Source organism: Scyliorhinus canicula, chromosome 12 (assembly GCF_902713615.1).
Source record: "Scyliorhinus canicula chromosome 12, sScyCan1.1, whole genome shotgun sequence".
Taxonomy (NCBI): domain Eukaryota; kingdom Metazoa; phylum Chordata; class Chondrichthyes; order Carcharhiniformes; family Scyliorhinidae; genus Scyliorhinus; species Scyliorhinus canicula.
The window spans coordinates 97,387,316-97,411,827 of NC_052157.1; the positions used below are offsets into that span (position 1 = coordinate 97,387,316).

Here is a 24,512-nt window from a genome sequence, read left to right on the forward strand (position 1 = left end):
CTGGCGACTCCGAGCTGAAAATACACACACAGAGCTGTAGCAGTGTTAAGCACACGACCTTTAAACGGAGGCGTGTTAACACACTCCAATAAACGCGTAATACACTCAAGTAAAACGTGCAACAGTCCATACCAGTTGGAAGCCTGTAGCCCAGGATTGAACAAGAGGCCATTGTTCCCAGACCCAGTGGGTTTCCTTTCCAAAGATAAGTATTGGCCTGTAGTGGTAGAGGTAGCCTAGTTTCTTAGTGTTTATGCACGAGTAGCGATTAACTGTGTATATAATAAACGTGTTTTGATTTGAACCTTACTAATTGGTGTACTGAGTCATTGATCAGCACTTGAACTTGAACCTCATGGTGGTATCATTAAGATACCTGGCGACTCTAGAGCAAGGTAATAAAACAGAGCTAATTGTGTAAAGCACACTCACCAAAACGAGCAACAAGCTTTCTATGTCAGGAATAAAATAATGACTAGGGTAAGAGTAGGGCCAGTCAAGGACAGTAGTGGGAAGTTGTGCGTGGAGTCCGAGGAGATAGGAGAGGTGCTAAATGAATATTTTTCATCCGTATTCACACATGAAAAAGACAATGTTGCCGCGGAGAATACTGAGATACAGGCTATTAGACTAGATGGGCTTGAGGTTCATAAGGAGGTGTTAGTACTGTCTACAGGAATAGTGGCAGAAGACTGGAGGATAGCAAATATTGTCCTCTTGTTCAAGAAGGAGTAGAGACAAAACCGGTAACTATAGACCAGTGAGCCTTACTTCTGTTGTGGGCAAAGTCTTGGAAAGGTTTATAAGAGATAGTATTTATAATCATCTAGAAAGGAATAATTTGATTAGGGATAGTCAACACGGTTTTGTGAAGGGTTTTGTGCCTCACAAACTTCTTTGAGAAGGTGACCAAACAGGTGGATGAGGGTAAAGCAGTTGATGTGTATATGGATTTCAGTAAAGCGTTTGATAAGGTTCCTCACGGTAGGCTATTGCAGAAAATATGGAGGCATGGGATTCAGGGTGATTTAGCAGTTTGGATCAGAAATTGGCTAGCTGGAAGAAGACAAAGGGAGGTGGTTGATGGGAAATGTTCAGACTAGAGTCCAGTTACTAATGGTGTACCACAAGGATCTGTTTTGGGGCCACTGCTGTTTGTCATTTTTATAAATGACCTGGAGGAGGGCGTAAAAGGATGGGTGAGTAAATTTGCAGGTGACACTAAAGTCAGAGGATGTTGCAGGTTACAGTGGGACATAGATAAGCTGCAGAGCTGGGCTGAGAGGTGGCAAATGGAGTTTAATTGAGAAAAGTGTGAAGTAATTCATTTTGGAAGGAGTAACAGGAATACAGAGTACTGGGCTAATGGTAAGATTCTTGATGTGGAGATTCATTCACCTGAGGAAGGAGCAGTGCTCCGAAAGCTCATGTTTGAAACAAACCTGTTGGACTTTAACCTGGTGTTGTAAGACTTCTTACGGTAAGATCCTTGGTAGTGTAGATGAGCAGAGAGATCTCGGTGTCCATGTACATAGATCCCTGAAAATTGCCACCCAGGTTGAAAGGGTTGTTAAGAAGGCATACGGTGTGTTAGCTTTTATTGATAGAGGGATTGAGTTTCGAGGTCATGTTGCAGCTGTGCAAAACTCTGGTGTGGCCGCATTTGGAGTATTGCATGCGGTTCAGGTCGCCGCATTATTGAAAGGATGTGGAAGCATTGGAACGGGTGCAGAGGAGATTTATCAGGATGTTGCCTGGTATGGAGGGAAGATCTTATGAGGAAAGGATGAGGGACGCAAGGTTTTTGTTAGAGAAGGTTAAGAGGTGACTTAATTGAGGCATACAAGATGATCAGAGGATTAGATAGGGTGGACAGTGAGAGCCTTTTTCCTCGGATGTTGATGGCTAGCACGAGGGGACATCACTTTCAATTGAGGGGAGATAGATGTAGGACAAAAGTCAGAGGTAGGTTCTTTACTCAGAGTAGTAAGGGTGTGGAATGCCCTGCCTGCAACAGTCGTGGACTTGCCAACATTAAGGGCATTTACATGGTCATTGGAAAAACATATGGATAAGGGAATAGTGTAGAGGGACAACATTGAGGGCCGAAGGGCCTGTACTGCGCTGTAATGTTCTATGTTCTAAAAGTCGTGGGTCAGGTGAACTCCATGACACACTTTGGTGTTCTCTAAACCCTGGCCCATAAAAATCTGAATTATCCCCCAATCTAATCTCTATATTCCTGAACTCAGAGAATGCACCTTCCCCAAAACAACATTCCATAGGTTTTAACACAGAGCCAAATCCAGTAAATAATTACCACACAACCTGTAGCTTGCTTTTGGGAAACTTTTCTTCCAATTTAAGGTAGAATTTCTGGGTCTACCACATAGCTTCTGTACGACCTTTCTCAGAGAAAAACAAACTTGAGCATAGCTATGATCTAGGTAGCTAGCCGGCTGAATGCCCTTTGCTTAACAAAGTACGAGTTTCACCTTGCTACTTATGTACTCTGTATTTCAAGTCTTCAGTACAGCTACATGTCCATCTTTACAATACTTTCATCCCAACTTCAGAAACAATTGGGTCTTTAGAAACTAACTGGATTGCACATAAAAATAACCAGTGCACCCAACAACCTGTAATTGCTGTACTATTTTGATTCCGTTGCTACAGTCAAGGGGGAGATGGAGGTGGATTTGGTTTTTAAACTCATCTCTCCTGTTTGGAAGTGTAGTGGTGTCCTGCACAAGTTTCTCCAAGAAACCAGCTCAACATGCTTTTTGTGAATTTTTTTATTGAACACACGCTTTACAAAAAGATGCCTCGAAACATCTGCGATGAGGGGTATAGCCCTCACTAAGAAAAACATTTTACATGTATGTTCCAGCTATACCGTATTCCAATGGATATACAGAAGTGTTAGCTATACACACGTTTACAAGAAAAATATGATTCTCCTGAAATCAACCAATCGAACTAAAGATAAGGGGAGGGGTGGCGGGCAGGGGAACCCCTCAACGTTTATGGCCATTTTCAAGATGGCCGAAGACAATTTCCTTAGCAGGGATGAAGGTCGGTACCTGATACTAAAGGGCTATAGGGCCAGAGTAGTGCACAATGGCAGACAAACCACTACCACTAATCGGCCATGGACAGGTCCCACATGCATGCAAGGTTGCACATTAAAAATGGTGTCAAAGAGAGCAAGGTCTCTCAGCCAGCTGAGCAGGAGGAATGGAGAATCTTTGGGCCTCCTGTTCAATTTTTCTTGACCGACTCACCCCATGCATCTCTAACATGCTACGTGAATAGCTATTTCAAATGTCTCTTTATTCACAGCACGCACCCATGGTTGCTTCTTTTTTTGTACATTGCTTGCTGGCTTTCTTCTCAACCCTTAACACTTCCACCCCCCAAAAAATTCTAAGCAGGAGTCATTCAACCTTTGAGAAGCCAACATTATATCCTTCTTTCCTAAACTTTCTGAGAAGGTAGTTGCAGGAAGATTTTTTTTAAACACCCTGATATCCTAATTTCATTAAAACCTTTTGCTCCCACCCAACTTTATGAAACTTTTTTAGCTGCAAGGGGGAATGGAGAACGTCTCCATTTTATGAACAGGTAGAGGAAGGAGGTACATGTCTCCATCTCATTACCAAATTGGCAGATGGTCCAATCCAGCACATTTTCTTATCCAGTTATCAAGCGGAGGCAACTTATAATTTACCTGGGCAAAACTTGGATGCCACAGCACCAAAACGAAGTCAGCAGTTAGACATTGAAAAGGCCAAGTCCATGTTCTTGCAACAGGATTCTTGCCAGGTCTCTCCATTTCCGGCAAGATCATAAAGAGCAGTTTCCAGTTTCCTTGTGAAGTCTGTGCCTCTCTTTGTTGATAGGTGCTCAATGGTACAGGTTGGCAAAGCTCTTCAGCCAAGCCTATAGAACATCTAGAATAGAACAGGTCAGCCTAGTACCTTCCCCACCACTCCTTGAACAAGAATTCAGTTTGGTGGACATTTTACAAAGTCCAATTTTCATCTGTCCCTCTGGGATGGTAGTTTCTCTCCCAACTGCAGGATGCACTTCTTCACATTTAGCTGATGACAGAATCATACTCAACTGGACTTTCCAGTTTAAAAATATTTCATTGCCTTCAAAGAGCATCACTGTCATTCACCATCTGACAAGTTGACATTTACAGGCATGGTCCAGAGAGCACAAGTGCACTGGCAAGACACATACAGCCACAAGGATGTAAAGAGGCAGAATAGAAACTGTGTCTAGAGAGTGGGTATGAGAGTTAGATGATGAGGTGTTAATGGATCGTAAATATAGGATAATTGCACTCCCAACCCCTTTAATTCAAAACCTAATAATGGCAGCACCAATGTCAGCACTACACACAATGAGGATTGAAAGCTGGTTTAAAATTGCACAAAATCCAATTTTAGAATCCCCATTCTATCTCTCGGAGGTCTGATGATTAAAAGGCACGGAATAACATAACTCAATGTCCTAGGGTTTGATCTTTTCTAAAATCAACTCATCTTGGTTAAGCCAAGTTCAGAGTTCATAAATTCCCATTTACCAGCATTATCCAAATGATTTCTGTTGACGGGAAGAGTTGGAAGGACTGAAAAAAATAAAAGTCGACATCATAAATCTTTACCCATCAGAAGTGGAAACAAATGCCAAATGGCATGAAAGCTGGACTGCCAGCAAAATCATCCCGAGTTGATGCCTGCGGCTTTCAATTTACCCGATGTGGTGTTAGACCCATGAATCATCAAATAAAAAAGAACAGGAATTGCTGACCATCTCTGGGGAAACATCAAACCAACTTTTGTACCGTGCACAGCCTAACATTCAGCAAATTATGGCCCGTGTGATTAGGAGTTACTTTGAGATGTTCTTGCGGTTGATAAGCTGGCTTCATGCTCTTGGCATCCACAATTACGACCAGAGAGCTGTTTTAGTCACAGGTCTTCATGCACTCAAGTGTATAGAAAAAAAAACTTTGAATGGAGTTTAATCAGAAAGGCCAGTCCCTAGATTAAATTCTACACTTCCTACCTCATTTGTAGAAAACATTGTTGCAATAAACCACAGAGGTCACTTTTACAAAGGACTGCCAATGCTGATTGAGTGTTTGCATTTGCACTGATACCAGAGCACATCACAAGCTCCTGATCCAGAACTACAGGGAAGGAATGGACTGAATAAAAGAGGTGTAATAATGGGCTAATTACTTCTCTTTATTTTACTTAATGTAAAGAAGTTAATTAGCTTAACAGTTAATATAGTCAATTTAAGTTCCAGCTAAATCTCATGGAGAAATATTCTGCAGCAGGACCCTTCGGCCCTTTTCATAATCATCCTCGTCTACATTGACGAGCAGTTGGATTGCCTCTTGCCCCACAGCTTGTTTCAGCGAGTCTGTTATAAATACACCTTTCAGCGCCTCCAACAATGAACCATTGATGTAATCGTTCCAGAAGGCATCCAGGTAGGAGAGCTCGGAGAATTTAATGTCACAGATGATGGATCCCAAGTCCCGACTTTTCAGGATGGTGTTCGCCTGCCCAAAGAGGTCAAAACAGCGATCCAGCGGGTCCTGTTTCACAGAGACTACGTTCCCTCGGAGCACGGTATTCTGATCAGAATATACAGCTCGCACGCGTAGCCTTATGTCTGCATGAGGAAAGAAAACACCAAAAGTTCTGTATTAACATTCCAGCAGCAAACACTTTACTTTTCACTAACTGTTAAACGAACATGTATACTGAAAGGACCCAATCATCAGGAACCATTTGCCTTCAGCAACTGAAATGGGCAACTCCTGCCATAAGTGGAAGAGATATAAAGGGGGTGAGAATGGGAACAGCCACTCAGAAGGAAAGCGAGGTCTAGATTCTCTCAAGGTCACGTTCCAACCAGTTCTTTAAATACTGGACATGCAGTTCCTGGTAACTGTATCCTTTCAACTGCGATTCACAAAATAGATGCCAACCGTACCCACCCCCATCCACAAAAGTAAATCAGATCATCATGCAATAAGCAGAGCCAGCTTATTTACGCTAACACCCTTCCAATGCCTAGAACAAACCTGCTGTTAAGCACCAAAACACAAGGTTCCAGCTAGTGTGGTAGAATTGATTGAGCCTGGTCTGAGTTTAACTGGATTCTCCCAGAATTAGGAAGTCTCTTCATTTTAAAGAGTTGACATTAGAAGTCAACAGGATTGCAGGTGGTCTCGGTAATTCTTGCAATAAGGAATATTTCTAATATTACAATATTTAAACACTATTTGGCTGGGGTACTTTTACGTTGAGTTACAGAGCACACACCTGGTGTGGGCAACCTCAGTCAGTTCAATTAACAAGGTCAACTAATATACTTACAAACAAGAAAGTCACGAAGATTGCTATTGGCATCAGTGTCAGCTCACTTTGATTTTAACTAACAGCACAGGCTTTGGATCAGAAAGAGCCATGACTTGCATTTACAGATGTGTTCCAGTTGATGGCACAAATACCCACAGAAAGGCGGATGGGTGCTGTTGAAGAATGAGGATCGAGAGGCATACAGAGAGCATGAACGACAAACAGTGCGACAGGATGAGAGACAGGCAGAGGGAGATGGAGAGAGTGAAAGAGACAAAGATAGAGAAATGCAATTTCTCCCAGGGGTTCAATTACTTTTGAAACAGACAAAGGAAGCCGCCTCTTTCAAGTGAACCAAAGATTGTCATTCCTTTGGGTACAGCTAAATACACATTCATGAAAGCTGCTCCCTTGAGTGCTGATGTCACAGTAACATGCTGTGGCTGAACCAATACCACAAGGACTCCCGCAAGTTTAAACAAAGTCACTAGCAAAGAGGAAACATCGTTTTCCATTGCCAACAAGTGTAGTCAGTTTGTCTCATGTCGCTTTAGTTACAATGCCTGACATGCAATGTCAACGCTGTCATGTCAAAGTGCAACAGAGTTGCTGAGCATAGTTTGGAAGTTAGACAAGGAGAACAATTTGAGAATTGGAGGCCACAAACACATTTCTTCCTTTTGCGAAAGGTTTTTTAATTGTTCATTCTCACACTGGCTAGTTTGTACTGTAAATGCAAGTCAACAGCTGGATATATAGCCAGCACTTCAATTGCCTGACCTCCCATGGACTATGTTGTTTGTTATGAGCAGGGAACAAAAGTGGGATCCAACGTTGGGGTAAAGTACTTTCATCTAGAAATTGGATTGTGCCTAGGTTGGCTACACTTTAAATTTCCTGTTGTTCAATTCAAGGAAACAACACAGAAGCTCCAATATAGAGAGCATATTAAAGTTTCGGAATAGTTCAGTATTTTAAACTAAATGAAAGCCATTGGAACCAAAACTTTCTGGAAGCTATACTGTAACTTTGGTAAAAATCAAAGTTTGCTTTAATGCTGGATCAGTTGCAATGAGCTTCCTCCCACAGATTTAGATGAATTATATGGAATGTAGAACACCCACTTGCATTTTCTATGCCAGGTTGAAGTTTTATAAAAAGCGTGCAGAATCACTTCATATCAGATCAACCCAGAGACTGCTGCATAGTCTCGACAAAATGGTCCTAAACTTTGGGGATACAGAATAGAGAAAAGGGAGGAGGAAAGAATTCTGTAGCTGAGAGAAACTGTGCCTTTATTGTGGTTTTAGATTTCAGTAAATTAGAAACCCCCTTTTCAAATACCTGTACAATATTCAACTTTGACGGACAGAAGTCACTAAAGCTTGTGCCAGGATTTCTCTTTGTTTCACAAAGGATTTTGCACTAATTTTTGCTGTTGCTAACTACAACTGAAATCACAGCCAAATATTGGGTGTAGTTTGTTGCTATGTTCTATGTTTGTTGCTATGTTCAATACTTTGAGCCACAGTTGAACACACTGAGGCGCCCGTTTCTCTCACTCTCTTTTCGTTTAACAGTGAAGAACAAGACGAGCAAGTCAGTTAATACCATCTAGTGAAGAAATGCAGGTGATTAAAGGATTTTACATACGCTGAGCACCATCATGAATTTTCTTTACATCACTTTCCCCTCATGGACGGACACCTGTGGAAGCAGCAACTTGTATAAACACATCTCTGACCCCCTCCCATCAAGGAGAAAGCGGATTCAGCACAGTGACATTTACCACAAAAAAATTACTATTGACAAGTCGTGTAACAAATCAACAAGATAGGAGTGGTCTCCATTTATACAGCAGATTCAGTTTGACATTTTAATGAACAATATCTGGTTAATATGAAAGGGATTCCAGCACCCAGCTCTGGACAGTCGAGGTACATCGCTGCCTTGTAAAATTTCATGGCCTGCCAGTGACTGGGAGTTATACTAACCCCCACCCTCCCCTCCAATCATCAGTAAAATATAGATCCAGAATTGCAATAGAACCCTTTGAGTGAACACTTCAGTGCCGCAATTTGATGGGAACTGTTTTACATGAAGGATAAGGACACAATGTAACGATCAGTTTTATTTCTTTAAAAAGTTGCTCTTCAAAATAAAATATGAACACACATCCCAATATATAGTAGCCATTACAGAGAGCAGCCAAGGGAATGGGAGACAGATAGGACCCTGAATGTAAATATAGGTGGGTAGCGTCAGGGCTTGGGCACCTTGCTGAAAGCAGCACAGGTTTAAAAAAAATAAGAGTGGAATCTCTAAACAAAGAACACAGTGGAAACAGTCACGCAAAAAGAATAACATATTGATCGATATAAGCTCAGCAAAGATCACTAGTCAGGAATTCCCAGCACCATTGACAGCATTACACTTTTAAAACTTTGCTTCAGTTGGCTAACTTGTTTTCAGTTCAGTAATTGAAAGTTAATTGCCAGAAACAAAGCTGTGAGCTTTACAGGCATCCACATACAAATACGTAGGTAGTTCAGAGATTCCACTCAGTCCTCATCTCTGCCAATAGTTGACACGTGCAGGAACCAGAGTTTTCCATACAAATTGGATTCACAAAGCTTTGTAAAGAGCACGGCACATGAACCAAAAGCAGAGGTGCTAGTCTTACAAAAGAACATTCGTGGTGGTGTAAATTCAATTTCTGTATTTAGGGACCGAGGGTGGGGAAAGTTTCACACACTTTTGGGAAAAGTTTAAAATTAATTTGAGCTGCATAAACATTATTTTCCGAAATTACCGGCAGCAATGTAGGTTCGGCACTTCATGGACACAATAGACATCAGGGTAGAGTAGGAAAGAGACGGAGACATATGCCATGAAGCAAGGCTGAGCCATGTTTGGGCTAGTTATACAGCACATTCAAGGTGCTAGGCTTTGCTTCAGTTCAGTTCCAGAATCCTAGGAATCACACGCACAGCGAGATGCCAGGGGAAGCATCTGTCTGCAGTGCAGCACATCATTCTGGAGTGTTAACTCTTTCCAGCCCACTTCCCAGTAAGGGCATGACACTCGAGATTAGCAAGTACATTAAATGCCTGGAGATCAATATACTGAAGCCTCCTGGGTATGAGAGCCCCAAGCATACAAGGTCCTTTTCAGCTAATGCCCAGAAATTTGACCTCACAACACATACTTGGACTATTTGGGCTGGACACATTAAATCAAACCTCAGCGGATTATATAACAGCATTTAAGAGTCATTTCTTTACAAATTCAAGCCTTGCTTTTTGACCTTAAAATAGAAGCAGCTGGTGCAAACAGAACGAGTTGGACATTTCGGAATTTGAACTTACACCCGCTGAATTACGATTGGGAAGCGGGTACATATCTGGGCAGCAAAGCCTTTGTCTGAATTTTTTTTAATCCAGCATTTCTCCAAAGTACTCGTGTAATCCTGAGATGTACAGCATCATTAATCGGCTGTAACTTTTTAAATCCTGTCACAAGGTTGTTCTCCCTACAGGATGGGAACCATGTGGTAACCGAACAGCACTCAGAATGATGGATCCTTGACACAATCACACTTCGAGACGGACATGCCAGTTGAATTCACTGACAAACACGCTGTTCAGCATTTTCCAACCTTTGGTTATTGTGGGGATAAAGAATAGCCCCAATTCCAGCTCTGAATCTCAAGCTTCATGTGAGAAGATGTGCACCTTAGTCCAAAAGACAACGTAGATACAGGAGAGCAGATTGCTTTGAGTGTGTAACTCCTATGCAAGTTGATTTCCTTGAGGCTGAGGGGAACCCCGTTTGTTTAAATTCCTGCGTTTTGCTGGTTGACAATTAGTCCACCAGCTCTTTCTTTGCGTCTACTTTATCATCTTGCTGCAGAGTGTTAACTGTGAACTGAGAGAGACAGGTTTTGACTTTTAAAACATTTCTGCCACTTGATATATGCTTCATCAACAGAACAGTTACGCGTACACAGCTCAGACTATACAATTGGAAACACAGACAGGCCTCACCTTCACAACACATACCCAGACTAAGCTCAGAGCAAACAGTGGCAGGAACACCAACTCATGTAGCTCCAAGACTCGTGTTGCATGTTGGAGACAATAATGACCACATCACCAGTAGCAGGTAACTAATGCTCTGTGTGCAATTGGCCAGCATGTATTAAAAGTTATTCTTCACCTATTCAGCCACTATTGTGCAGGTATTCGCTGAAGTGTGACTGAAGCGGTGACAAACACTGGAACCAGTGCTCTTAGTCGTGGTTTTGGTCCTAAACTACTAACTGGTTCAGTATATGATACTCCAATCAGAAATGCTGATGTCCCAAGTGCTAGGAAGAGAGCTTGAAATGACAATTAGTGCCTTTGCTGTTCTTATGCCGTGTGTTAACAAGATGCTTTCTCACATCCAGATCCTTGCTGTTGGGGAGGTTTCAAACTAATGTGGCAGGGGGATGGGAACCAGATTAGGAAGTTAGAGGTCAGTAAAGAGGCAGCAACTAAAGCCAGTAAGGTACTAGATAATAAACTCAATGTGACTAAGGGGAAGAGTAGACAGGGAAGAGATGATGATCGCAAAGGGACAGGTGGTCTGAGGTGCATTTGTTTTAATGCGAGAAGTGTAGCAGGTAAGGCAGATGAATTTAGGGCTTCGATTAGTACCTGGGAATATGATGTTATTGGTATTACTGAGACTTGGTTGAGGGAAGGGCAAGACTGGCAACTAAATATCCCAGGGTATAGATGCTTCAGGAGGGATAGAGAGGGAGGTAAAAGGGGTGGAGGAGTTGCATTACTGGTCAGAGATGATATCACAGCTGTGATTAAGGAGGGCACGATGGAGGATTCGAGCACTGAGACAATGTGGATAGAGCTGAGAAATAGGAATGGTGCAGTAACATTGCTGGGACTTTACAATAGGCCTCCCAAAAGCGAGCATGAAGTAGAGGTACAAACATGTAGACAATATTATAGAACAATGTAGGAGCAATAGGGTGGTTGTGATGGGAGATTTTAACTTCTCCAACATTGAATGGGACTCATGTCGTGTTGGAAGCGTAGATGGAGCAGAATTTGTAAGGAGCATCCAGGAGAGTTTTTTTTAAGAGCAGTATGTAAATAGTCCAACTCAGGAAGAGGCCATACTGGACCTGGTATTGGGGAATGATCCCGGCCAGGTGGTTGACGTTTCAGTTGGTGATTACTTAGGGAATAGCGATCACAATTCCGTAAGTTTTAGAATACTCATGGACAAAGACGAGAGTGGTCCGAAAGGAAGAGTGCTAAATTGGGGAAAGGCCAACTATAACAAAATTCAGCAGGAGCTCGGGAATGTGGATTGAGAGCAACTATACATCTGAAATGTGGGAGTCTTTTAAGGAAAGGTTGATTAGAATGCAGGACAGACATGTTCCTCTGAAAATGAGAGATAGAAATGGCAAGATTGGGAACCATGGATGACGGGTGGAAATGTGAGACTAGCTAAGATTAAAAAGGAAGCATACATAAGATCGAGGCCACTCAAAACTGATGAAGCTTTGGAGGAATATCGGGAAAGTAGGCCAAATCTCAAACGCGCAATAAAGAGGGCTAAAAGGGGTCATGAAATAGGGTCAAGGAAAATCCCAAAGCCTTTTATTCGTATATAAGGAGCAAGAGGGTAACTAGAGAAAGGATTGGCCCACTCAAAGACAAAAGAGGGAATTTATGCGTGGAGTCAGAGTACATGAGTGAGATTCTTAATGAGTACTTTGCATCGGTATTCACCAAGGAAAGGGACATGACGGATGTTGAGGCTGGGATGGACGTTTAAATACTCTAGGTCATGTCGGCAGAAGGAAGGGGGAGGTTTTGGGTATTCTAAAAGGCATTAAGGTGGACAAGTCCCCAGGACCGGATGGGATCTACCCCAGGTTACTGAGGGAAGCGATGGATGAATTAGCTGGGGCCTTAACAGATATCTTTCCAGCATCCTTGAGCACAGGCGAGGTCCCGGAGGACTGGAGAATTGCTAATGTTGTCCCTTTGTTTAAGAGGGGTAGCAGGGATAATCCAGGGAATTATAGACCTGTGAGCTTGACGTCAGTGGTAGGCAAACTGTTGGAGAAGATACTGATGGATAGGATCTATTCACATTTGGAAGAAAATAGACTTATCAGTGATAAGCAGCATGGTTTTGTGCAGGGAAGGTCATGTCTAACAAACCTAATAGAATTCTTTGAGGAAGTGACAACGTTAATTGATGAGGGAAGGGCTGTAGATGTCATATACATGGACTTCAGTAAAGCATTTGTTAAAGTTTCCCATGGAAGGTTGATGGAAAAAGTGAAGTCGTATGGGGTTCAGGGTGTACTAGCTAGATGGATAAAGAACTGGCTGGGCAACAGGAGACAGAGAGTAGTGGTGGAAGGGAGTGTCTCAGAATGGAGAAAGGTGACTAGTGATGTTCGTGATATACATAAATGATCTGGACGAAGGTATAAGTGGTCTGATGAGCAAATTTGCAGATGATACTAAGATTGGTGGAGTTGCAGATAGCGAGGAGGACTGTCAGAGAATACAGCAAAATATAGATAGATTGGAGTGTTGGGCAGAGAAATGGCAGATGGAGTTCAATCCAGGCAAATGCGAGGTGATGCATTTTGGAAGATCTAACTCAAGAACAGGCTATATGGTGAATGGAAGAGTCCTGGAGAAAATGGACGTACAGAGAGATCTGGGAGTTCAGGTCCATTGTACCCTGAAGGTGGCAACGCAGGTCAATAGAATGATCAAGAAGGCATACAGCATGCGTGCTTCATCGGACGGGGTATTCAGTACAAGAGTCGGCAGGTCATGTTACAGTTGTATAGGACTTTGGTTAGGCCACATTTGGAATACTGCGTGCAGTTCTGGTCGCCACATTACCAGAAGGATGTCGATGCTTTTGAGAGGTTGCAGAGGATGTTCACCAGAACGTTGCCTGGTATGGAGGGTGCTAGCTATGAAGAAAGGTTGAGTAGATTAGGATTGTTTTCGTTGGAAAGACGGAGGTTATGGGGGGTACCTGATTGAGGTCTACAAAATTCTGAGAGGTATGTGGATAGCAACAAGCTTTTTCCAAGAGTGGGGGTGTCAATTACAAGGGGTCACGATTTCAAGGTGAGAGGGGGAAAGTTTTTTTACGCAGAGGGTGGTGGATGCCTGGAACGCTTTGCCAGCGGAGGTGGTAGAGGTGGGCACAATAGCATCATTTAAGATGCATTTGGACAGATATATGAACGGGTGGGGAACAGAGAGAAGTAGATCCTTGGAAAATAGGCAACAGGTTTAGATAAAGGATCTGGATCGGCGCAGGCTGGGAGGGCCGTAGGGCCTGTTCCTGTGCTGTAATTTTCTTTGTTCTTTTGCATTCTTAATGGTTTGATGGATTTGGCCTTAAAGTCAATTACCCTTCCAACAAAGTACAGTTTGGAAAGGATTCAGTCATGCTAAGAATCTGATGTAGGGTAACAAGAGAACTCGTGATTTCTTGCATCATTCAAAAACAAGGAGCGCAATAATAGTTTCCACCACATACATTGGTTAGGGGCAGAGGAAGGGACAGGGCTTTCCCACCACCCCACAAAGTCTCATAATTCAGCATAAGCATGGAGCTTCAAGTCAATGATGTTCATCTCAAAAGTATCATGACCGGGGGCAGCACGGTGGCCGAGTGGTTAGCACAACCGCCTCACGGCGCTGAGGTCCCAGGTTCGATCCCGGCTCTGGGTCACTGTCTGTGTGGAGTTTGCACATTCTCCCCGTGTCTGCGTGGGTTTCGCCCCCACAACCCAAAAAAATGTGTAGAGTAGGTGGATTGGCCACGCTAAATTGCCCCTAAAATTGGAAAAAATAATTGGGTAATCTAAATTTATTAAAAAAAAGTATAATGACCGCTGCAAAACAACTCCGTTTAACCTTGCTAAATTTTAGAGATAAGCTTTGACGAATTGTTGCATGCAAATTCCTGGATTGCTTGGGTTCTTTGGGAGTTAATTCTTTGGGGTGTTATCTTTTAGTAAAGATGTGAGCTGAAACTAGTTTTGTGGAACAGCAGAAAGCAGGTAGAGCCCTGGCTTCCATTCCCTGGATGGGTAATTCCAGATGTCTACTAACCCGCTCTAAGAGACAGTAGCGGGTGGAAACCAGACTGACTCCGGGCCGACCACACGGCAGCTCCAAACACAACATTTTGCACAGAAATTTGAATTTGTTTTAGTAACCATCTGCATATATGCACCCACCCAAAAGAAAGTTTGAAATTCTCCTACATCTATTAAACAGAAGCGGCAGCAGCTTCTCACCAACCTCCGCCCCACCCCCAACACATTTGGGAGAGTTGAGAGAGTTGTTGAGATGGTTGCTTACGAACTGCTCAGGACTTCTTATAGTGGAAGATAATGCAGGAACTAGGTAACTTAACGCATGGAATCGGAACGCAGATCTGGGGTTGAGGCCAGTCGCTGAGACTGTATTGTTTGTTTTTTTATGGACTCAGGAACTTTTACATAATCTGTTTGTTATGACAAGATTGCATACAGTAGATTGAAGGTAGTTAGCAATTCCAATAGCTCCTCTCTTTAGTCTGAAGTAATTCTGGCCTTTCATGGAGCCACGGAGGGCACACTTCAGAGTGTGCTTTTAACGATAACGGTGTTCCATCTACAGGGACCAGGCTGGCTGCCACCTTCGATATTTTGGCCACTGAATATTTTAGTCTAACAAGTGTTTGTTCCCCCTCAACAAGTTTAAAGGTTTACCTTCTTTGCTATTCTCGTGTCAGAACATTTCCTTAAAGTCGAATCTTTGTCAGAGACACAGACTCTCTTTTATCACCAACCTTTGAATGGTACACCTGCAATTAAATGTTTGATCACAAAAATCCTCAAAAAAAAAACAGATCTCGCGACAGAAGCTGAAGTGTTGTTCAAGTATAAAACAAGTTAACTACTTTTCAAAGCATGTACAACTAGTTTGTACTATAATATATTAGAGTAAAACAAGAATCCTTGGACCGTTTTTAAAGAATTAAGGCTTTTTTTGCGATTAATATTTGAAGAAAATCACATACTGCTTTTTTGTCGTTGATGCTGCGCTCGGACCTACCAGAAACTTCTGTTGCCACATCATGAAGGAAGTTGTTGTACAAGAGAGCCAACCTATGTTTTTTTGAAAGAACGTGTGCATAGAGAGACTCTTCTTTAGAACAGATATCTTGCGGATCGCTCAGAGGATAGGATTGCTGTCACGTAGGCAACATGGACACAAACAGGATCAACATATTTCACCACTTTTGCAAAGCAACGTTCTGTTCCACAAAATTCCTCATAATTTATTTAACACTCAAGTAATCAAACTCCGAGGAAGGATTCCACCATTGTTCAAGTAGATAGGTAAATTGTCAGGGTGCCTTACCGTAGAGTTACAATCCTCAATTCACCAGCAGTGAGAGAGTGCTGTAACACTACAGTTAAACTCAAGATCAATATTCTGCAACAATCCCAGTTCATTCAGAAACATGATATGCTGAAGCTCTTTGGACTGTGTCGATTATTACAATATGCTCACAGACTGGTGAAAATGAATAACGGAAAGGTTCAAAGGGGCAAGCCTCGCTCACACTGCCATGGAGGTTAAAAGATATGCAACTTTATAAGTTGTCAGTACAACTTTGAGAATGTAGATCAGATGCGCGCTGGCACCTGAAGTACAAATTTATGATTTTATAAGTGCTCAACTCCCACGCAGGCTGGTGGTAGATCTGAAATCTGGGGCTGCCCGTCACTTCGACAGTCCCACCCTTACTTAGAAAGTGTATATTGGCTCCTTATTTTTTGGTGAGGATAGCGTTACTGGGAAAGAAATGTGGGAGCTGAGAACATATGGATTGGGCACTATTGTGTCACTTCTGAGAACACAAGATGTTATGATATATAAAAGTTATGGAGGATTTTAGTTCACCCAGGAACAGAATGCAAGAGAATGTTATTCAGAAATTCAACACTCCAGTCATGAAACTGTGTATTCCAGAATTGCAATGAGCATCCTTTAGCAAATAATCTCACAAAACAGACTTAATAATGGGCTACAGCAGGTCTGCCTGGAAATGCTCCTGAACTAAAAGTGGAAAGGCTTGACATTTCTATTGCTTGATTCTGAATGAGGGGAATTAAAGCCAAGCCGGATCCTGAATGATATCCAAACAGATACGGTTTCCTCCTCTCTAAAACAGACCAGGAACTGGAGGTGGGCCTTCTCTCTGCCTGTCTCTGTACAACAACAGGCACTGATGCACTTACCCACCAAGGGAAGCTAGTGCAAGGTTTCTTGGCATGCTGCTTTTGAACAGAAGAGTGAGTCATGCACCCACCCACCAATGGATGTCAGGATAGATTAGCTAGATGTAGGTCACATGAGCCAACACCTCAAGTATGAGCATATCACTAAAAAACACTGCATACTTATTTTAAGCAGCATTGGATTGAGGGGATTAGTATGGGATTATTCACACAATACTATCGGAAGACCAGTCTGTGAGCATTTGAGTATGATCGTGACTTGTTGAGTTACCCAGAGGCATGCTGAGACAGTTCAGTTCCAACAATTATTTTTTTTCTTGTGCAGCCTTTAATCCTGCAGTAGTTTACAGATTGCAATCTCATACTGTAATGCTTGAAGTGGACGGAGGAACATTATAGACGGCTTAGGACAAAATAAAACAAACTCCTGTTTCTTCCAAGACGGATACCATGCAAAGTACTGACCTGTGGATTCTATTAACTTGGAACAACCCACATTTTCAAAATGAAAAATAAGAGGTTTTTATACAAGGCAATTCAGGGCTTCTCTCGGGAATGTTACAACAGGGCAGTGCCATACACACATTGTTTAAATGTCTTACAAGTACAGATGAAGTACTTAATCCCACTGCCTATCCCATCTCCAAGATTAATTGCCCGGGGATTTATAGCCTTGGGAATTTACATAGCTGAGATAAGCTCAGCTGACGAGATCTCAAAAACTTTAAAATTGCCCACAGAGACAAGCTCCATTTTCACTCCCCTCAGACCCACGTGAATATTCAGCCCCGCCTGTACACATGGCAATAAAAATGGAATTCCAGTTTCTGTAAATGAATTTAAACTTTGTAATGCATTTCAAACATGAGGCACTGCCTCCAGGAGCACAGTGAGGGCTTTCTTCTGCAGAACACCATCTCCACCCCCACCCAATATTTTAAAAAATTGCATCTATTGAAGCCGTGTTATGGAGTGACTGGTTTCTTTGAAGAATATTTGGAATGCCACTGCCCACAGCCAGGTTTATCTGGCACTCGTTTGAAAATAATTCTTATATTAACCAATTCTCTCTCGGAGGGGGTGGAGTTGGGGATAGGGTAAGGTCCTTTAGTTACTAGTTTTATTTATTTGGTTAATCTGAGTTAACAGGACATGCCTTTGCTGATCCTGCTATTTACTTTCCAGTCCTGTTTATGATCATACCCAATCAACCATGATTCTTTCTACCCTTGTATTTCAATTTTAAAGCAACTCAATTTCATTTTGAAAAGATATTTGGGGTTTTTGGATGACGGCAGCACTCAATGCTCAATTAGTCAACTTGGTTGCTGTATATTCAATTACCTAGAATAGTACTTAGCAGAGCCACCAGCTCCCCATTAGAAATTTTCTTAAAAACTTAGAAACAACTGCAAAATCTAAGAAACTAAAATAAATTCTCAGAGGAAAACACTCACCACAGGTTGCTCTCGGCTGATGGGGAGACTGGTGCTCTCTTTCTTCATGGTTACGGAGCACATGTCCCTTACGCCCCCTCCGCTTACCCGCGCCTCGGCCTCTCCTGCGGCTTGTACTCTGCCGTTTGCGGAGAGACGTACCTGTAAAGAAAACACTGCACTCAGTCCAAAACAGAACAGATACAAATTAAAGGCAGTTATCTGGACCTGTACCTCTGCAGGCTTGTACTGCAGCTATCTATTACCACTTTCCACTGTCTCCTTTCAAATACTAATAGGATCAAAGTATTGCAAAGCCAGAGCCATTTCAGCCCATCTTGTCCATGGCAAACTCTTTGTAAGAGCTATACGCTATTTGTAAGAGCTATTTGCTGCACGACACTCCTCTTGCTCCATAGACAGGCAAATTCTTCCTCAAAATATTTATATATTTCCATTGAAAGTTATTATTCATTCTGACCATCACCCTTTCAAGCAGAATATTCCAGATTATGACTCACTGCGTAGTCCCTGTCAAATCTCATACTTCAAAATAGCTGGAGAAATTAAAGCAAGCTATAGAGAGCTGTGGCATACTGAATTTGAATACCAAAAAGGAGAAGTGCATGAATTGTCAAGATCTAGTATGAATAATGAAATGCCTTTTGTAGGATTTGGAAGTAAAAGAGGCAACTGGGTTTATATAGTATACAAGTCTTAACCGATAGCGTTAAGTTAGTAGGGTCTGATTTGTTTAATTTATATAAACAGTACACAACACCACAAGAATTAGGAGGTGGCCATTCAGGATTTCAACTTTCCTTTATATTTTTAATGTGAACCTATTTTGCCCAAGTCTTCATTTCTTACCTGGACAGTTTCTCATCCTGTAACCGGTTTTGCTGGATATGCAGTAAAACGGATTCAGGAAACCACTGTGGATGCATTGAAGGAATCACCTCTCTATTTACACAAGTTTTTCACTATTGAACATAGTACATAGAACACTACAGGCCCTTTGGCCGACAATGTTGTGCCGACGACTTATCCTAATCCAAGATCAACCTAACCTACACACCTTCAATTTACTGCTGTCCATGTGTCTGTCCAAGAGTCGCTTAAAAGTCCCTAATGACTGACTCCACCATCTCCACTGACAGTGCATTCCTCGCACCCACCACTGTTTAAAGAACCGACCTCTGACATCTCCCCTATACCGTCCTCCAATCACCTTAAATTAAGTCCCCTCGTGACAGCCATTTCCACCCTGGGAAAAGTCTCTGGTTATCCACTCTTTCCATGCCTCTCATCACCTTGTACACCTCTTATCAAGTCACCTCTCTCTAGGGCAGCACGGTGGCCTAGTGGTTAGCACAACCGCCTCACGGCGCTGAGGTCCCAGGTTCGATCCCGGCTCTGGGTCACTGTCCGTGTGGAGTTTGCATATTCTCCCCGTGTCTGCGTGGGTTTCGCCCCCACAACCCAAAAATGTGCAGAGTAGGTGGATTGGCTACGCTAAATTGCCCCTTAATTGGAAAAAATAATTGGGTAATCTAAATTTATTTAAAAAAAGAGTCACCTCTCTTCCTTCTTCGCTCGAGTGAGAAAAGCCCTGGCTCACTCAACCTTTCTTCTTAAGACATGTCCTCCAGGCAAGGCAGCATCCTGGTAAATCTTCTCTGCACCCTCTCCAAAGCATCCACATCCTACCTAGATGCAATGAAGTTACTGTAAAAATCCCCTAGTCGCCACACCACGGCGCCTGTTCGGGTGCACAGAGGAAGAATTCAGAATGCCCAATTCACCTAACAAGCATGTCTTTTGGGACACGTGGGAGAAAACCGGAGCATCCGGTAGAAACCCAAGGAGTCATCATAGAATTTACAGTGTAGGAGGCCATTCGGCCCATTGAGTCTGCACCGGCTCTTAGAAAGAGCACCTTACTTAACCCCACACCTCCACCCTGTCCCCGTAACCCCACCTCACCCAAGGGCAATTAGCATGTCCAATCCACTTAACCTGCACATCTTTGGACTGTGGGAGGAAACCGGAGCACCCGGAGGAAACCTACACAGAGGGAAAACGTACAAACTCTGCACAGACAGTGGCCCAAGCTAGGAATTGAACCTGGGATCCTGGAACTGTGAAGCAACTGTACTAACCACTGTGCTACCGAGCCACCCTTTAAAAAGAGTTATGGGAGAATGTGCAGACCCCACACATACGGTGACCCAAGCCAGGTCCATGGTGCTGTGAAGCCACAGTGCTACCATGCCACCCATTTACCTAGACCCAGAACTTGGCCCATAGCCTTCAATGTTATTACTTGCCAAGTATTCATCCATTTAAAGGATGGGAGTCAACCCACCTCTACCACCCTCCCAAAGAGTACATTCCAGACAATCACACCCTCTGGGTAAAAACATTTTTCAAATCCCCTGCCCTTCATCTTGAACTTGTGTCCCCTTGTGGCTGACCCTTTAACTAAAGGGAAAAACTGCTCCCTATCCACTCTGTCCATGCCCCTCCTAATCTTGCACATCTCGATCAGGTCACCTCTTTTTGTTCCAATGAAAACAATCCAAGCCTATCCAACCTCTCTTCATAATTTAAATGCTCCATCCCAGGTAACATCCTGGTGAATCTCCTCTGCACCCCCTCCAGTACAATTACATCCTTGCTATAATGTGGCGACCAGAATTGCACACAGTCCTCCAGTTGTGGCCTCACGAAAGTTCTACACAACCCTTTAACATTACCCCCACGCTTTTATAATCTGTGCCGATTGATAACGCCAAGTGTGCGAAATGCCTTTTTTACCATCCTATTAACTTGCCCGTCCACGCCTTCAGAGATCTACATACAACACAATTTGGTCCCTTTGTTCCTCAGAACTTCCCAGTGGCATGTCATTTATTGAATACTTACTTGTCAAATTACTCCTTCCAAAGTGCATCACCTTGAGCTGAGTTTAAATTCCACAAGGTGTCATAGCTGGATTTGAAGCCGTACCCCATATCATCAGCCTGGCTCTCTGGATTAATTTTATTCATCATCCTCACCAGCAAACTCCTCTATGATCTTGGCCACCCCCACATCTCCCACAGATACTCTTCCCTCCTTGGCGATCAACTCACACCCCCACTCTGGCTGCTCTATCATTGCCAGTTGCTCTTTTAGTCACTACCTTTAAGTGTCTTCCAAAAGTTCCTCAAAAACACTTCTCTTCAGCTTTCACATCCCACTTTTTCTGATGACTGTGTGTAAGCATGCATCATCTTGCCCCAATACCAGAGCAGGGTCAGAGCTGCAAACTGTCGCATGCCAGCTACTATGAAAGTGAGGTTTGTTAATAGAACAGGCAAAATACGAGACTGAAAGAAGATTACCAGATTCCCATTCGCTCTGCGCTGAATAAGTACGCTCAGAATTCAAACAGCGGTCCATCTGCTCTCCAGCTCTTGGCAGGGGACCTCCAGAATGGCACCTCTCAGGAGACACTGGAAGAGCATGGAGAAAGTTAAAAGAGCGTTACGATCCTATTAACTAAACCACTGACAAAGAGTAAATCATTTTCATTCTCTACATGGTATTTTTAAGTTAATAGCTGATACAGGATTAACCTCAGACCATGCAGTAACCATTTTGGAATGGATTCCCAAGAGATTTCCTGATCAATTAAAATCTGTTCCCCTCATACTCCAAATAAACCAATAAATCTCAGCATTAAATATAGGAGAGCACAACACATTCTCTGATTCAGCGTGTAGGGTTTTATGTAATGACCATGAAGCAGACATAATCTAAAATTTAATTCCTTTGCAACACCGAGGAGTTCCTCAAAAACCCCAGTAAATTCCTTAGCTCTGAAATGATCACAACCATCTCCAAGTTACTACTGAATGGTCGACCGTCTAATTCTAGACCAGGGGAATTCCTACCCTATCAAACCCTCTCCAGAATTTTCTACATCCCAGTGAGATGGGTGTCATTTTTCTAAACTCTGGAGAATCCAGACCTATTCGGGTTGGCCTCTCCTTTTTGAACTGCCTCCTGCACTTCTTCCCTTGGTAAGACCAGAACTGTTCACAATACTTTGGGTGTGCCAGTAAGACTTTGTTATTCTTGTATTTCAGCTCCTTCGCAATAAAGGTGGTTTCCCCAGTTACTTCCTGTACTTAGACTCAAGTCACAGAATGTTAAATTCAAGGACAACAAACTACCTCTGCATACCAACATTGACTAGTCTCATCAAATTTCATTAAAATTCTGCCTTCCTCCACAAGGTAATTTCACCATTTCCATGCATTTGACTTCCTCTATCACCGTGCTCACTTAGCTAGTCCCTATATCCCTTTGCAGTCAGTGTTCTCCTCACAGCTGACTTCTCCACCTAACTTTGAAACATAAGAACTTAAGAACTAGGAGCAGGAGTAGGCCATCTGGCCCCTCGAGCCTGCTCCACCATTCAACGATCTTTTGTGGACTCAGCTCCACTTTCCGGCCCAAACACATTAACCCTTAATTCCTTTATTCTTCAAAAAACTATCTATTTTTATCTTAAAAACATTTAATGAAGGAGCCTCAACTGCTTCACTGGGCAAGAAATTCCATAGATTCCCAACCCTTTGGGTGAAGAAGTTCCTCCTAAACTCAGTCCTAAATCTACTTCCCCTTATTTTGAGGCTATGTCCCCTAGTTCTGCTTTCACCCGCCAGTGGAAACAACCTGCCCGCATCTATCCTATCTATTCCCTTCATAATTTTATATGTTTCTATAATATCCCCCCTCATCCTTCTAAATTCCAACGAGTACAGTCCCAGTCTACTCAACCTCTCCTCGCAATCCAACCCCTTCAGCTCTGGGATTAACCTCGTGAATCTCCTTGGCACACCCTCCAGTGCCAGTATGTCCTTTCTCAAGTAAGGAGACCAAAACTGAACACAATACTCCAGGTGTGGCCGCACTAACACCTTATACAATTGCAGCATAACCTCCCTAGTCTTAAACTCCATTCCTCTAGCAATGAAGGACAGAATTCCATTTGCCTTCTTAATCACCTGTTGCACCTGTAACCAACTTGTTGCGACTCATGCACGAGCACACTCAGGCCTCTCTGCACTAGCAGCATGTTTTATATTTTATCATTTAAATAATAATCCCGTTTGCTGTTAGTCCTACAAAATGGATAACCTCACATTTGTCAACATTGTATTCCATATGCCAGACCCTACCCCATTCACTTAACCTATCCAATCCCCTCTGCAGACTTCCAGTATCCTCTGCACTTTTCGCTTTACCACTCATCTTAGTCTCATCTGCAAACTTGGACACATTGCCCTTTGTCCCCAACTCCAAATCATCTATGTAAATTGTGAACAATTGTGGGCCCAACACGGATCCCTGAGGGACACCACTAGCTACTGATTGCCAACCAGAGAAATACCATTAATCCCCACTCTTTGCTTTCTATTAATTAACCAATCCTCTATCCATGCTACTACTTTACCCTTAATGCCATGCATTCTTTATCTATGCAGCACCTTTTGTGTGCTTGTCAAAGGCTTTCTGGAAATCCAGATATACCACATCCATTGGCTCCCTGTTATCTACTGCACTGGTAATGTCCTCAAAAATTCCACTAAATTAGTTAGGCACGACCTGCCCTTTATGAACCCATGCTGCGTCTGCCCAATGGACAATTTCTATCCAGATGCTCGCTATTTCTTCCTTGATGACACATTCCAGCATCTTCCCCACTACCGAAGTTAAGCTCACTGGCCTATAACTTCCCGCTCTCTGCCTACTCCTTTTTTAAACAGTGTGTCACGTTGCTCATTTCCAATCCACCGGGACCACCCGAGTCTAGTGAATTTTGGTAAATATCACGAGTGCATCTGCAATTTCCCTAGCCATCTCTTTTAGCACTCTGTGATGCATTCCATGCAGGGCCAGGAGACTGGTCTACCTTTAGCCCCATTAGCGTGCCATCACTACCTCCTTAGTGATAACAATCTCTCAAGGTCCCCAACCTGTCATAGCCTCATTTCTATCAGTCACTGGCATGTTATTTGTGTCTTCCACTGTGAAGACCGACCCAAAAAACCTGTTTCAGTTACTCAGCCATTTCCTCATCTCCATATTAAAACTCCCTTCTCATCCTCTGAAGGACCAATATTTACCTTAGCCACTCTTTTTTGTTTTATATATTTGTAGAAACTTTTACTGTCTGTGTTTATATTCTGAACAAGTTTACTCTCATACTCTATCTTACTCTTCTTTATAGCTTTTTTAGTAGCTTTCTGTTGCCCCCTAAAGATTTCCCAGTCC

General features: G+C 42.8%; 1 protein-coding gene and 1 long non-coding RNA gene across 3 annotated transcripts; both read right to left on the minus strand.

The window, feature by feature from the left end:
- Positions 1 to 2,780: 2,780 nt before the first annotated feature.
- Positions 2,781 to 21,711, minus strand: LOC119974546 (death effector domain-containing protein-like). Its single transcript, XM_038813527.1, has 3 exons — positions 21,572 to 21,711; positions 18,204 to 18,344; positions 2,781 to 5,697 (listed from the first exon to the last, which is right to left on the minus strand). The coding sequence occupies exons 1-3, from the start codon at positions 21,627 to 21,629 to the stop codon at positions 5,333 to 5,335; spliced, it is 564 nt and encodes a 187-aa protein (XP_038669455.1). The 5' UTR covers positions 21,630 to 21,711; the 3' UTR covers positions 2,781 to 5,332.
- LOC119974547 lies at positions 8,208 to 18,197 on the minus strand. Of its 2 annotated transcripts, none has more exons than XR_005462520.1 (3): positions 15,554 to 18,197; positions 15,208 to 15,302; positions 8,208 to 10,316 (listed from the first exon to the last, which is right to left on the minus strand). It is a non-coding gene; the product is annotated as an uncharacterized LOC119974547 (long non-coding RNA). The 2 variants fall into 2 exon arrangements; XR_005462519.1 differs by having other exon boundaries at positions 15,519 to 18,197.
- Positions 21,712 to 24,512: the final 2,801 nt, after the last annotated feature.